This window comes from Scophthalmus maximus, chromosome 16 (assembly GCF_022379125.1).
Source record: "Scophthalmus maximus strain ysfricsl-2021 chromosome 16, ASM2237912v1, whole genome shotgun sequence".
In the NCBI taxonomy this organism is placed as follows: Eukaryota; Metazoa; Chordata; class Actinopteri; order Pleuronectiformes; family Scophthalmidae; genus Scophthalmus; species Scophthalmus maximus.
Genome location: NC_061530.1, coordinates 20,845,892 through 20,860,609, shown reverse-complemented (window position 1 = coordinate 20,860,609; position 14,718 = coordinate 20,845,892). Strand labels below are relative to the sequence as shown.

The 14,718-nt window shown below is 45.4% G+C and overlaps 1 protein-coding gene across 2 annotated transcripts in view; it reads right to left on the bottom strand.

Annotated features, from left to right (window-relative positions):
* Window positions 1–2,669: 2,669 nt before the first annotated feature.
* grid1b (glutamate receptor, ionotropic, delta 1b) overlaps window positions 2,670–14,718 on the bottom strand; it is a 250,922-nt gene continuing 238,873 nt past the window's right edge. Inside the window, exons 14-18 of one of the 2 annotated variants that reach the window (XM_047327825.1) lie at window positions 14,056–14,251; window positions 11,856–12,022; window positions 8,783–9,023; window positions 6,091–6,223; window positions 3,203–3,685 (exon numbers count right to left, since the gene is read on the bottom strand). In XM_047327825.1, the coding sequence (XP_047183781.1) occupies window positions 3,213–3,685; window positions 6,091–6,223; window positions 8,783–9,023; window positions 11,856–12,022; window positions 14,056–14,251 (1,210 nt within the window). In that variant the 3' untranslated portion in view covers window positions 3,203–3,212. Of the gene's footprint in view, window positions 3,686–6,090; window positions 6,224–8,782; window positions 9,024–11,855; window positions 12,023–14,055; window positions 14,252–14,718 lie in introns of both variants that reach the window. The other variant, XM_035612110.2, reaches the window with a different exon arrangement.

Here is a 14,718-nt window from a genome sequence, read left to right as displayed (position 1 = left end):
TTTCAATGTAAAGGGGGACGGAACACATGGCGACGCCCCACCCTTCCACACACACGGACCAATCAGAAGCTCCGGTTCGCCCCTCGCAGTCTGTCCGTCGTGTTGTGGAGCCACAGTGTGAAAACTACTGACACAGTGAGGAAACAGTCTGTTCTGTCGGTTCTGATCCGATGTCACGCGATCACATCAGACAGATATTAAATTATGAGCCATCTTTAACATCTGGATCCACAGTTTCACATCAAAACCTTTTGTTTCATCGTTCACATTAATTTCATCCACAAAAGAACAACGTTGGTCGCACAAAGAAAAGGAAAAACTGACATTTTTTTTATTTTAGGGAACGTTGTGAATTTTAAGTCTTAAATCTGTGAATTGCTCCGTGAGACTTGAGAGGCGGAGTTTGTGTCGCGACATCTATTAACTGAACGTGACCAAACCCAGAACGTCTCGTCCGTTACCCTGTGAGTCATTGGTTCCCTTCGCAAAACCCTGGACGGAAAACTGGAAATGATTTGAACAACTCGTACCTTCAAAGATATTTTCACAATCTCGTACATGTCGACCTGCTCGGGCGTGAAACGGGTCAAATACAATCTCACACATTTTGTCTGTAAAGATTCAGAGCAATTTCAAATGGTGCGTTCAGCATCTGGTGAACGGAGGAACAACAATGGAACAGGAACAATAAAGAACGTCAGGAGAAAACCACAAGATAGTTTGATCTCACGTACCAGCGACACCACGATGTGATCGGCACAGCAGCCGTCACGTTCTGGGAATCTGCTCCTGAACATCTGGACCAAATCCTCAGACTCCACCATCGTGGATCTGGTTCACTTCCTGTTTGACCGTTTGGAGAATTTCCACCAAATTTACCAAAACCCCAAAAAGTCTGTTCTCAGATTGAGCAGGAAGAAGCAGGTTGAAGTGGGCGTGTCATATTCTACAGCTCGGAAAGAGAAGAAGAAGAAGAAGAAGGAGAAGAAGAAGAAGAAGAAGAGGAAGAAGAGGAAGAAGGAGAAGAAGGCAACAATGAAGACGGTGTCGAGCAGTGATGTGCTGATGAGAAGACAGAATCTGTAATAACTGCAGTAACGGGTTCGACTCCAAGTCGATGGGAGGAACCGAGGTTTGAAGAATCCTGAACGGAATCCGGTTCAACAACGAGAGACTATTTGGAGGGAAAGTGGATGAAAACTTTCACCAGCATGTTGAAGCATCGTTTGACGTGAATGTCGGTCAGATCACAACTAGTTTAATGTGTGAATCGTGGTGTTGTCAGGAACCTTCCGTCTGACCATCAATATGTGATCAGGTGAACATCCGCTTCCCGTGAGATCCACGAGTTTCCAGACGGACGACGGAGGTGAACACTCGTCAGGCCCATAAATGCACAGTAATTGCACTTATGAAAGTAAACGGAGGGTTTAACGTGCGTGGATTCATATTTCACCCGTTGAGAAGAAGTTTTTTTTCCCATGAAGGTTCGTGTTCGTACAAGTGATTGACAGAGAAACAAGGTGAGTTGGATTCCCTCTCTGGTCCGGTGGAGGTTTGTCACGACGCTCCACGTCGGGAACGTCCAGTGGGAATATGAGGCTTAAAATCACACAAAAAAACTAACCTGTATACAAGTGTTTGATATTTAATTCTCCAGTATAAAAATGAAAGACATTATATATGTAGCTGATGTTTCTTTTTTCTTCTTTCCTTCAGGTTCAATAGAACAAAGTCGGAGCCGAGAGGCCGTCAGGCTGCGTTCACGCCACCAGGTGGCGCTTTTCCAACCGGTGGGCGGACGAACAAAAGGGGAAGTGAGGACTTTGATTTGGTCCGAACCAGACCTGCGGGTGTGAAGGTTCCTCGGACCAAAGCGAACTGAACCGCGGTTCTGTTCGTTCAGGAGCGTGAAAACTTCTTGTTGGACGGTTCGGACTCTGGGACCAATGACAGGAAGTCGAGGCAGCGAGCTGCAGTAGAAGAAGAAACAGCAGTAGCCGGGGACAACATGGACGACTGTTCAGCGCCATTCGTCTCGTACGTCCTCTACGCCTCAGTAACGGTTTAAACGTGAAGCTTCGTGTTGTTGATGTAGGTTATATCTGGAGGGGCAGATACAACCTACGGCCCCGTCAGGTGTTTACATGGCTTCACAGAAACCGGGGTGTTGACTTAACCCCATATAATCTGTCCACGTAGGTGATGACAACAGGACGGAGCTTTGCCACGTAAAAATGGCAACAGGAAACCAGAACTAACCGGATCAAAATGAAAACAACGTAACAAAAACACGAGCGTCGGTTCAGAACCTCCAGAAGTCCGGCTTCAAGAGAAACACGGACAAAAGGCAGAACATCGACGTCGTAACCAGACTCGTTGGTTTGGTCGTCGGGTTTTAATACAGAAAGTTTCTGAATGAGAAGAAGAATGAAAGTGGTGATTGATCAGCAGCAGCTGTGAACTCAGGCCAACATCCTCTCGTCTTCTCTTAAATAAAAAGTTACTATAAAAACAAACCACTCGTCTGTAAAATAGGAACCAGATATAAACCCCCTCAAACTCATATTATATATTCAACACAATATATATATATATATATATATATATATATATATATATATATATATATATATATATATATATATATATATATATAGAGGATTGGTACAGAGGTGCAAAACAGCAGGTGTCCCACACTAACATGTCCCCTGCAGCGGTGCATCATGGGTAAGTCGTTTGCATCGATGAGTTGTGGAGAGACATCGTTTTCATTTTGGCACTTTAGAAAAAAACAAACAATCAGGATGGATTTAATCGCCTCGTTGTTTCATATAGAACAAAATGTACAAAGTCATTCGAACAGTCAGAACGTGGTCGTCAAGGTTTATATACGTTGGTTTGATTTTTATCTCGTTTTCTCTGTTTTTTTTATAACTCAACTTCAAAAATTGAGAATATTCAAAATACACTTTGACCTCACTTCGTTCTCTTGGTATTTACACAAATGTACAGGAGACTCCGCCCCCCCCCCCCCCTCTTTGTTTCTATAACGTCGACTTGTCTGAACAGTGAGATACAAAATCTTGTTACTTTGTACGTGATGTGTTTTTTCTTTTATAATCATTTTCCATCAGAACATCCAGAGTCCAGAGAGCGACCCCCCCCCCCCCCCCCCCCACCAGCACTATATGGATGTGCTGTGTGTGGCCTCAATGGCTTCGGGTATGGGTCCTGCGGAGACTCCCTGGTAGGACATTGGCATGGGCGTCTTGCCAGGGCTCTGTCGGAACAGCCCCCCGTTGGGGGCCCTGTGTTTGCACTGCATGGTGCCGCTGAGGCTGCTGCTGCTGAGCGGGTGGTGCGGGGGCAACGTGGTGCTGCCAGGGCCCTGGGACAGGGGTAGCGTCCTGCCGAGGGTCCCCCCACGGTGAGGGTGGGGATGATGAGGAGGAGGCGGCGCCCCCCCCCCCTCCCCGGGGAGGAACGTGGTCACAGCGAGGCCCGAGGGCGGGTAGTCCCGCACGGACTCCGGCCCCCCCGGCGCCAGCTGGCTGGGCTGCATGCTGCCGATGTCCAGCGCAGAGATCTCGATAGAGGGGCCGGGGATCTGCTTGTGGGCCAAGTCCTCGTCCAAAAGACTGTTCATACGACGATGCACCTGTTCCAGGTTCACCTCCTTGTCCTACAAGAGGAGGAGTGGGGGGGGGTGGACAGAGGAGAGAGGGGGGGAGAGGAGGGGGAGGGACACAGAGGCTGAGATTGGCGACGGGCCGGTTTCTCAGACGGGTTCAGGCCGGCAGGCCCGTGTGAACGGACGGACACGCCCTCTTTTCTGCCTGTCGTCTGATTGGAGGAGCCCAGTGCGAACTGAGGCCACAGAAAACCAATTGGCTACGTCACCTTGAAATCAAACTTGGCCACAGTGAGAATTAAAGGTTCGATGTCCGGTGAGAAAAGATCCTGGAGCCGGACTGACGGAGAGCGGTTTGTTGTAAAGCACTTTTTTATTTCGTATGTTTTTTGGGATCTCTGATGTTTTCTGCCTTCACATTTAAATGTTAAAGCCTCAGTGTGTAATCTTTGTAATTTTCTGGCGGCATCTAGTGGAAAAGTCGCAAACCGCAACAGACTGAGCGACTGACAGGGGACACTTGATGGTGGCGCACCGCTGATTCCAGTTCCTGTTTCCGTCAGCGTCAGAAAATTCAAATGAACGCGACGTGTTCTGGACGTAGAAACATGAGACTCACACGGAGGTCGCTCCACCTCATGTGACTATATTGAACTCATTCAGAGTTGACGGAGAAACATCGGTAAGTTCTTCTAAATATTACACACTGTAGCTTTAAGTAAAAAGAATAAGAATCTCTGGATCCACTGATTGTTTCTCTTTCCTCTCTCGGGATTTGTGTCCTCGCTGCCCTCGGAACCGGAGAGTCGGTTCCCTATCGGCTGCAGTCGCCCATGAAAACTCGCGAGGTGCCGACAGACACTCGAGTGTTTCAGAACAGATCCGGGACGGGGGCGAGGGACGAGGGGCCGGAAATCAAATATCAAGCGTGTCGTGAATCCAGATTCTCTGCCGACGTGTTTTCATTCGACACTTTACAACAAACACACGAGCTTCAGTTGTCGTTTGCGAACGCGGCTCCAGCATCAAGTTCACGTCACAGTGATATTAGTCACAGTAACAGATTCAGAACGATGCACATTTAGACACATTTATATATTAATACCACACACATATATATATAGATATATATTCACTTATGTTGCAGTGTTATATAGTCATGTAACCCCCCCACACCATTACTTCTACAGCGTTTTGTTTTTCCATAACGATCTCCATTGTCATCGTCGCTGGTGGAATCGATGGACAGGAATCAACACCTTCGCATATTTACATTTTTTGATATCAGCCTCACTGTTTGTTTTTCCTTCTCTGAACTCTGTGTCAGCGGACGTTTGTATTAGTTCACATCTAATTAAATAATGAATTTTGTTTAACTGTGAAAATATAAGGTTTTTTATTGTGAAGGAGCCACAGGAAGTGAATGTGATTTGTCAGAGTTAAGACCCGACAAATATTGCTGCTGAAAAATGTATTTAAAAAAGATTTTTAATTTTTGTTCTGTTTTTAAAAAGATCAGTAAAAAAATGATGATGATGATGATGATGAATAATCTAGATTTATTTACATAAGTTTTTCTTTTGTCATATTTTTGGCTTAGAAGCTGCTAAACAGGTGTTTGCTGCCCCCTGGTGATCGATGTACAGTATGCGTGAACTCTGCAGTATTAATACTGCACCTACTGTTATTACCAGTAATCACAGGTGTCGCCAAATCAACCAGGACTGAAATCTTCAGGATCATGTTCTTGAAGACAAGTTTTCCATTTTCTTTATATCATAATTTTTTTATTTTATGTATTAATCTTTTTAATTTAATATGTTTGTTCTTGTGACGTGTTCACACAGTTAGAGAGGAACAGTTGATGAACAGGTGGAGTAAAGACTGGGAGCATTTCTAATGACGACTAAAGGTGCGACGGCCGAACGCCGACTTCAACTGTTAATATCGTGTCATCTGCAAAGAGTAAAAAACTCAAATTCGATCAAATGCAATGAACATCAAACTGTTGTGCTTTTTTTTTGTTCAGAGCTGGAATACGTTTGGTTCTGGAAATAATTTCCTGTTCCAGTTTTCTGATAAGGAAATTGGGGATAAGCGTTTTTATTGGCCGAGGCTGATTCCGAGCGAGAAAATTTAACATGTAAACTTTGTAACTGAGAAAAACTATGAGATGTTTTATAGTTGTAATCGGGAAAAAATGAATCGATGACAGGGGTGGTGTGACTATCAAAGTACATTATATACAATAAATGTATGATATTTATCTGTAGAGATTTATTTAACACAGAAAAAAAAACCAGCATGAAGTTTCTGCTCTATTCAACTATTTAGAAATCAACCTTGTACAAAACAGAAGGACCCTGGTGGCGAAAGGCACAGTTATGACGACGTCTCTTTAATACGATCTTGTTTTGTATTATTTTTGATAATTAGATATAGGAGGTCTATCTGACCTGTATCAATAGCTTCTGCTTCCTCCCAGCCTCTCTCTCTGTCTGTCCAAATGTCCCTCCTCCCCTCCGATGAAGTTATGTCATTATAGGTCAATGGACCAGAAACCCTTGCCAGTCTGTAATCCTTAGTGACCTGCACGACGAGATCATAGACAGTCAAGTGTAAACGTAGAAATCAGAAGGACAGAAGCAGACAGAGAACACGGCGGCGTCCACATTGACATATAATCTGCAATAAGACGTAGTGACACAGTGACAGCAGCAGGAGTTATGGACACTGTGAAACACGTCACTGTCACACTGTAGTTTATGGATCCACGTCCGTCTGTTCCCCCCCGTCATATGTCATGAGCTGAACCCTGCGTCTGTCGGGGGTTTGATGCTGTCGTGTATAAAGTCAGTTCATGTTTATGTGTTTTCATGACTGTGTCCCAGCTCCAGACTCGGAGTTCTGCACTGTGGATTCTTTGTATAAACAGAATATTAAATGATATTAAATGATGAAAATGCATAATGTTAATAATTGATCGAATTGTCTCGACTGAGTTTTATTAAAGTTTGACTATGAAACCTGTGAATCGACTGTATATAAAGATGATCACTGACTGTATATTAAGACGATCAGAGACTGTATATAAAGATGATCAATGACTGTATATAAAGACGATCAGCGACTGTATATAAAGACGATCACTGACTGTATATAAAGACGATCACTGACTGTATATAAAGACGATCAGCGACTGTATATAAAGACGATCACTGACTGTATATAAAGACGATCACTGACTGTATATAAAGACGATCAGCGACTGTATATAAAGACGATCAGCGACTGTATATAAAGACGATCAATGACTGTATACGAAGACGATCAATGACTGTATATAAAGATGATCAATGACTGTATATAAAGACGATCACTGACTGTATATAAAGACGATCACTGACTGTATATAAAGACGATCACTGACAGTATATAAAGACGATCACTGACTGTATATAAAGACGATCAGAGACTGTATATAAAGACGATCACTGACTGTATACAAAGACGATCAGCGAGTGCATATAAAGACGATCACTGACTGTATATGAAGATGATCACTGACTGTATATTAAGACGATCAGAGACTGTATATAAAGACGATCATTGACTGTATATGAAGACGATCACTGACTGTATATAAAGACGATCATTGACTGTATATAAGACGATCACTGACTGTATATACAGACGATCACTGACTGTATATGAAGATGATCACTGACTGTATATAAAGACGATCAGAGACTGTATATAAAGATTGATGACACGTCTCCACTTCCTACAGTTGTAAAAAAATTCTAAAAAATTAGGATTTAAAGAGTCCACATGGTCATTATCTTTGATATACGTTTAACGAAAATGTGACAAATTCTACAGCAAATCTGTTCAACTTGAAAAAATTCACACTTCTTTTTAAAAACATGCAAAAATATGGTGACTGTTGATAATTGACGTCTGTTGAAAATGATGTCTGTCACAGTCTGACAGATAAATAATGGGAAGAAACACTGGTGTTATTATATAAAACATAAATGAAATTTATTATTATCATTATTATTATTATATAGATAATATCTCCACATGCATTTCTGTCTGCGGCCTCCAGGGGGTTCAGTGAGCCACTGTAAACCAACTCTTACTGGCTTTCTCTCACGCGAATGGCAGATATATAATGACACGTTTGTAAAAAATCACTCGTCTAATTAATTTGTAAGACCATTTGTAGAATAACAGAATATAAAATTTTCATGAACTCAACTAAAACCCCGTTCTGATTAAACTGTGGTCTGTTGCTGGGACACGACACGACATCAGTTAATAATGTTTTCTACTTATCATCAGTGTCGTCAGATGCTCATTAATATTGATCAGATGCATGAATGATTAATTATGTGTTTCCTCTTTTAAATCCACAGGAAGCCGGAACTTTAATAAGAGACTGAACCTGAGATGAAGTCACTTTATACTTTCAACTTCTCCGTCTGACAAATGATTTTTCATGTCTCGTGTTGTCTCGTATGAGATTTCACACTGAAACAGAAGATGTGTAAAAGTGTTAAGAATGTGCGTGCATGTGTGTGTGTGTGTGTGTGTGTGTGTGTGTGTGTGGTCTCATCTCATCTCCACTCCCGAAAAAACCCTCGGGTGCAGGAAAATTACCACAAAGCTTCACTGTAGAAAATTAGTTTACAACAATAATTCAATCGCAGGCACTTGAATGTTTTTGCGGCGCCGCCGAGGGGTTAGACGGTTGACGCCCGCGGTTACGCTTCGGCCTCATCGCCGAGCGACTCGGTGGGCGTGTTAGTAAAAGGTGGTGCTGCTGTAACAGTGTGTGGTGTCAGAGGTTATGTACAAAAAACACATGAGCTCTGTCAGTTGAGGACGAGGTGGGTGGGAGGCGATGGACGGATGAAAGAAAAATAATGGAGGGGATAATAATAATAATAATAATAATAATAATAATAAGAGACCAAATTTGATTTCAATCAGTGGCCTGTCCTGCCCCGCCCCCCTCCTCTACAGCTGGGTGTACTGGAGCTCCACTAAGTCGGGGCTCGCGTCTGCGGCGGGATCCTTAAAGTAGAGTGTGGCAGTGTCCTCCCCCCACTGGCCCGTCCGCCGGGCCCTGTGCTCGGTCACCTCTTTGGGCTGCTCCTGGCGGCAGCGGTTGCTGCTCCACCAGGCCTCCAGGCCGGCCACCAGGCAGGCGAGCAGCAGGCCGGCGGCCAGGATGCAGAAGACGCCGGCGAAGCTGTGCAGCTTGAGGGAGCGGCCGTCGGCGCCGGCGCCGGCGTGGCTGTTGAGGTCGCAGCGGCCGGTGCGAGGCCACCACTTCTGCTTCATGATGTCCAGGTCGCCCTTCTCCTGCAGCTCAAGGATCCTGCAGCAGGAGGAAGAGGAGGAAGAGGAGGAAGAGGAGGAGGTGAAGAGGTCGGTCACAGAGAAACTTTGCTTGGTCATAATCACTTACACGTGATCTTACATTCAGCGTTTTCCCAATAATTATTATCATAAGGATTCCCAATAGTCGTACAAAGTGGGCGTGGCCACAAAACCAGACAAACAGCAGAAATGTGACTCTCGTTAGCGGCGAAGTGTTTTGTCGCGTTGAGCAGCGGAGACGCTTCATTACATCCTCTGGAGACGTGAGCGAGGATCAGCGACGACCAGCTCCGTCTGTCTGGTACAGAAACACCCACAATGCACCTGGACGAACCCTCCGTACAAGTGGATTCACCCGAGCCTCATCGCAGCGGTAACCCTGGTATTGAAATGGGGCATTGTGGGTAATGTACCTGACGTGATCAATGTGACAGTGGTCACAGCGTCCGGATTATTTCACCGTCAATTAACAATAATCTTTCTTCGATCGCCGTCGAGTTTCTGAAGCGTTTTCATTTCTCTGAGGTTCAAAAGCAGAAGATAATTTCAGGCGTGATTGATTTTGTTCCCAACTCAGAATATGAATCAACACTTTGTTAATAATTGACCGAACGGCAGGAGAGAGAGAGAGAGAGAGAGAGAGAGAGAGAGAGAGAGAGAAATAATTTGTCTTCATGGTTGGAACAGTTTGGCTGATGCCACTCAGCTCAACACGTACAGTAACTGTGACATGAAGCCAAATCCTCCTGATCGCCCCCTGGTGTCTGGCTGCGGTACAGGTCATAAGCTCCGCCCCCTCCATGTAATGTGAGGTCGTTCTTATCACTGATGTTTGTTCACTGTTCATGTTTCTGATCACTTTGTTATTTGATGATATAAAAATGAGGCTGAGACGTCGTGATTGACAGCTGACTCTGACTCAGGATTGGTTGCGAGTGTGTGAGGGCGGGGCCTTGATGCCACGGCACCAAATGACGTCTGTATCTGAGATATTTCAGCTTTAATATTGTACAACGAGAGGGGAAGAAGGAGGAGGGGGCGGGGCCTATGACCTTTAGATATGAATTTATATAAAAGATGAAAAAAAAAGAAAGTGGGGGAGGACACATAATCAAATTCATTGTTTCAGTCCTGACACGTGGACGTCTGCGTTTCCTTCAGCTAATTTTACAAACTGACGAACAACGTTCATCTGTGTGGAGCTCGCTGAAGGTCACACCACCCCCCCCAACACCCCGAGGACAAACTGGTTCTTTAGCACAAACCAGCAGCAGCAAAGTGTGTGACGGTTGTGAACTGCGGGATTATTATTATCACGTGGAAGCTCCACAGAGCTGTTGTGGGACGAGGAATTAAAAATGACTGTTTGGAAATGTGCAGATAATTATGGTTTAGGAGCCGAACAATAGCTCTGCCCTCCGTTTAACACCCGGACACACTGTTCCTGCCCCCCCACGGTCCTGCATGTGCTCAGACTTCATTAATAACCACCAGTTTGTCTCCGTCCACCAACACAAATGATCCCTTCAGTAAACACACGAGTCGCTTCATGAAAAGACGAGTGAGGAGCAGAGGGAGGACGGAGGAACGGTCCCATGTTCCCCACGGAGCAGCCGACGGTCGCTGCAGCGCCGGGACGCCACAAGTCACGTGACGAGGAAACAAACTCAGATCATCTCTTCTGCCACAAACAGCAGGAGGAAGTAAAAACAGTCTCTTAAAGCTCCAGTGTGTAATATTGTCCATAACTCTGTTCATATATGTTAAATACAGTCACATGAGGTGGACCGACCTCCGTGTGAGTCTCCATGTTTCTGCGTCGTGTTGAACTAAACGTCCAGAATACGTCGCGTTCACACATCGCACGATGTCAGACAGCAGCGTTCTGGATCCCAAACAAAATCCGTCACGTTCGATCGGACGAAGATGTAAAAACTGTTGAAGATTCATTTAATCCTGTTGATTCTCTATGAATCCACAAGATCTCTGAGACACATCGACAGACGTTACAGGTTCTGACAAACTGCTGTGGATCTGATCAACAACCAACAAACAAGAGTGGAACGACGCCAAGTACGAACCCGATGAACCAATGAACCAGAACTTCCCCAAATAAAATGCAACAAACACAAGAAGTCTCTCCTGTGAGAACAGGTGAACTTCCTGCTTCCTGCTTCCTGGAGCCGATCGATACGAGACGGTTGAGAAAGTTTCCCAAAGCTTTAAGGCGCTGGTGCGAATCCTCACATCGTTAATTCATGATGCAACAACGCAGAGATTTACTACGGGATATTTAGAATCTGCTCTGGGATCAATTTGTGTTTGTGAAGAGACGAGGAGTCGAGGTTTCACTCGGTGATTTCATCTGCAGCTCAGACGCTGAAGGAGATAAACGAGTGAAATGAGTAAATCCAGCTTCTGCCTCTCGAAACCCAATAAGTAATTAGTGTTTACACATCACAACCATGAATAATCCTGTTCGCTCCACGACGCCGCTCGTCTCATCTCGGCTGAATTGAGTTTCAGGCCTCGACCTGACCCGAGTTAACTCCGCCCCTCGACCCCGGCAGCTGGAACAGGCTCCACCCCCGACCCATGAAGGTTAAACTGTATATGTAATAAATAATAGATGGACTTTAAGTTGAACCAACTTAATTAGTTTGTTTCACCAGTGAAGAACATTTTTTAAGTTGCCAAAGAACTTTAAAAAAAACGCAAATATTCAGTTAAATCAGACAAACTTGTTTTACTTTGATTTCACTTGACATTTTTACGTCGAAACAACTTAACAAAAAGGAGCAAACGAACTGGGGACTAATGAGTCACTCACTTCTGGGAGAACAGGTCGCGGTACGGGCTGCCGTGCTGCATGGCGATGCCGTAGCCTTTGCTGCTCACGCTGCTTCCCGACACGGTGATGGTGCAGTCGTCGTCCGTCAGCGCCGCGTACTCCAGCACCGCCATGTCCCACAGGAAGGCGTAGGGACTCTTCTTGGCCTGCGGGCGGAGACGGAGGGAAGAAAAACAAACGCACACACAAGCAGGTGAAGTCTTCAGACTCGCTGACTGTACAACATGTCTCCAGGTTTGGTTTCTATGGAAACGCCGGACTCGTTTGACGCCATCAGGTTTAGTCAGTCCGACTGCCAATCGGAGCGGCCGACAGGCGGCGACATACAGATGGAGATTCATCCATTAATGAATCAGCACAAAGAGTCTGGACACTCACACGTCAATCTGAAAGAAAAATCTCGTTCCAAAGTCTTAAATGTAAAGATTTTAGGTTTTAGACTAAAATCTTCTTTTATTTTAAAAGAGGAGGAGGAGGAGGTGGAGGAGGAAGAGGATGAGGAAGAGGAGGAAGAAGGAGGAAGAAGAGGAGGAGGAGGAGGAGGGACAAGAGGAGGAAGAGGAGGAAGAGGAGGAAGGAGGAGGAAGGAGGAGGAAGAAGAGGAGGAAGAGGAGGAAGAGGAGGAAGAGGAGGAAGAACAGGATGAGGAAGAGGAAGAAGAGGAGGAAGAGGAGGAGGAAGAAGAAGAGGGTGAGGAAGAGGAGGAAGAAGGAGGAAGAAGAGGAGGAGGAGGAGGAGGAAGAGAAGGAGGAGGAAGGAGGAGGAAGAAGAGGAGGAGGAAGAAGAGGAGGAGGAAGAAGAAGATGAGGAAGAGGAGGAGGAAGAGGAAGAAGAGGAGGAAGGAGGAGGAAGAGGAAGAAAAGGATGAGGAAGAGGAAGAAGAGGAGGAAGGAGGAGGAAGAAGAGGAGGAGGAGGAGGAAGAGGAAGAAAAGGATGAGGAAGAGGAGGAGGAGGAGGTGGAGGAGGAAGAGGATGAGGAAGAGGAGGAAGAAGGAGGAAGAAGAGGAGGAGGAGGAGGAGGAAGAGGAGGAGGAGGAGGGACAAGAGGAGGAAGAGGAGGAAGGAGGAGGAAGAAGAGGAGGAAGAGGAGGAAGAAGAGGAGGAGGAAGAAGAGGAGGAGGAAGAAGAAGATGAGGAAGAGGAGGAGGAAGAGGAAGAAGAGGAGGAAGGAGGAGGAAGAAGAGGAGGAGGAAGAGGAAGAAAAGGATGAGGAAGAGGAAGAAGAGGAGGAAGGAGGAGGAAGAAGAGGAGGAGGAGGAGGAAGAGGAAGAAGAAAAGGATGAGGAAGAGGAAGAAGAGGAGGAAGGAGGAGGAAGAAGAGGAGGAGGAGGAGGAAGAAACATTAATGAGAATCACACCAGGTGGACTTTAAGTGGATGAAGATATTTTCATTGTCAGCAAATCTGCTGCAGGAGCATCTGTGTGTGTGTGTGTGTGTGTGTGTGTGTGTGTGTTGCAGTCTAATCACTGCGTCATGTCTCACTGATTCTCTGTATCATGTAACTGCTTCACACACACACAGACTGTTAACACAACAAGAGAAATACTATAAACACTGTCAGTGTTTGTGACGTTCTCGTCTGGTGACTCGTATTCAACTGTGTGTGTGATGTATGTCTGTGTGTGTGTGTGTGTGTGTGATGTATGTCTGTGTGTGTGTGTGTGTGTGTGTGTGTGTGTGTGTGTGTGTGATGTATGTGTGTGATGTATGTGTGTGTGTGTGTGTGTGTGTGTGTGTTTGTGTGTGTGAGTGTGTGAGTGTGAGTGTGTGTGTGTGTGTGTGTGTGTGTGTGTGTGTGTGTGTGTGTGTGTGTTCGAGGTTACCTCGGGGAGAAGACGTCAAAGAATCTGGGGATGAATGTTTATCATGCAAATGGCTGAATAATGGATTCGCTCAGAGACGATTTGTCTCCGACGCTAATTTGTCATCGGCTTTTTGGGAGATCTATGAGAGTAATAACACGACTTCACACTCTTACACACACACACACACACACACACACACACACTGACGCCGCTGCCGCACTAACGAGCGGATTGTTGAACAATGAAGTTACACGCTCCTCCTGAATAAAGTTTTTTGAAATATATATTATCAAATGAATCAAAGTGGAACAACTGCTGCTTCATGTCCAATGGAGTGACTGTGAACCGAGCACGTTAGCAGTTAGCACCTACCTTGCGTATGCCCTCCGACGGGCTGGACACGCTGTAGTCCATGCCGTCGCTCTTGCTGATCGTCCTCCACAGCTCGGCGTAGGTGCTGTCCTGCTCCAGCGGGTTGGTGCCCTTGTTCCTGAAGTAGTCGTAGACGGCCGAGTCCCTCACCGTCCCGTAGTCCACGTCCATCTGCCGCGCCAAGTCCTGGAAAGACCTGGAGGAAACCACAGAGTGAGGAGCTGCTCCAAGTGTCTGGACACAAACTTTATGCCTCAATTTAACTGTTCATGTTTTTCATTCTTGTCTGAACGCTTCATGTCTCGGAGCCACGTGATTCTACATCCTTTTGTCTTGTAAAGTTATTAAATCCGTCGTGTTGGAGAATGTTGAGTTTGGTCAAAAGCTCGGCCCTTTGTCCTAAATGTACTGAGACAGAGCGTTTCTATGGAGACAGACCTTCTGTCTGTGATATGATGAGTGAAATACATCACTAGGCAGGTTTTTGGGGACACCATGCACTGACCACTTGTTGATCTGTGTGACGAACCAGAAATCTTTATTTATATTGAGCTCCTGTATTAAACACTCCTGCTGAAGACGTCTCCCTGATTCAACTGCATCAATTTTCCCATTACAGAAAATAATCTGAAATCTCAACATGAGTAAAATGTGTGCGTTCAT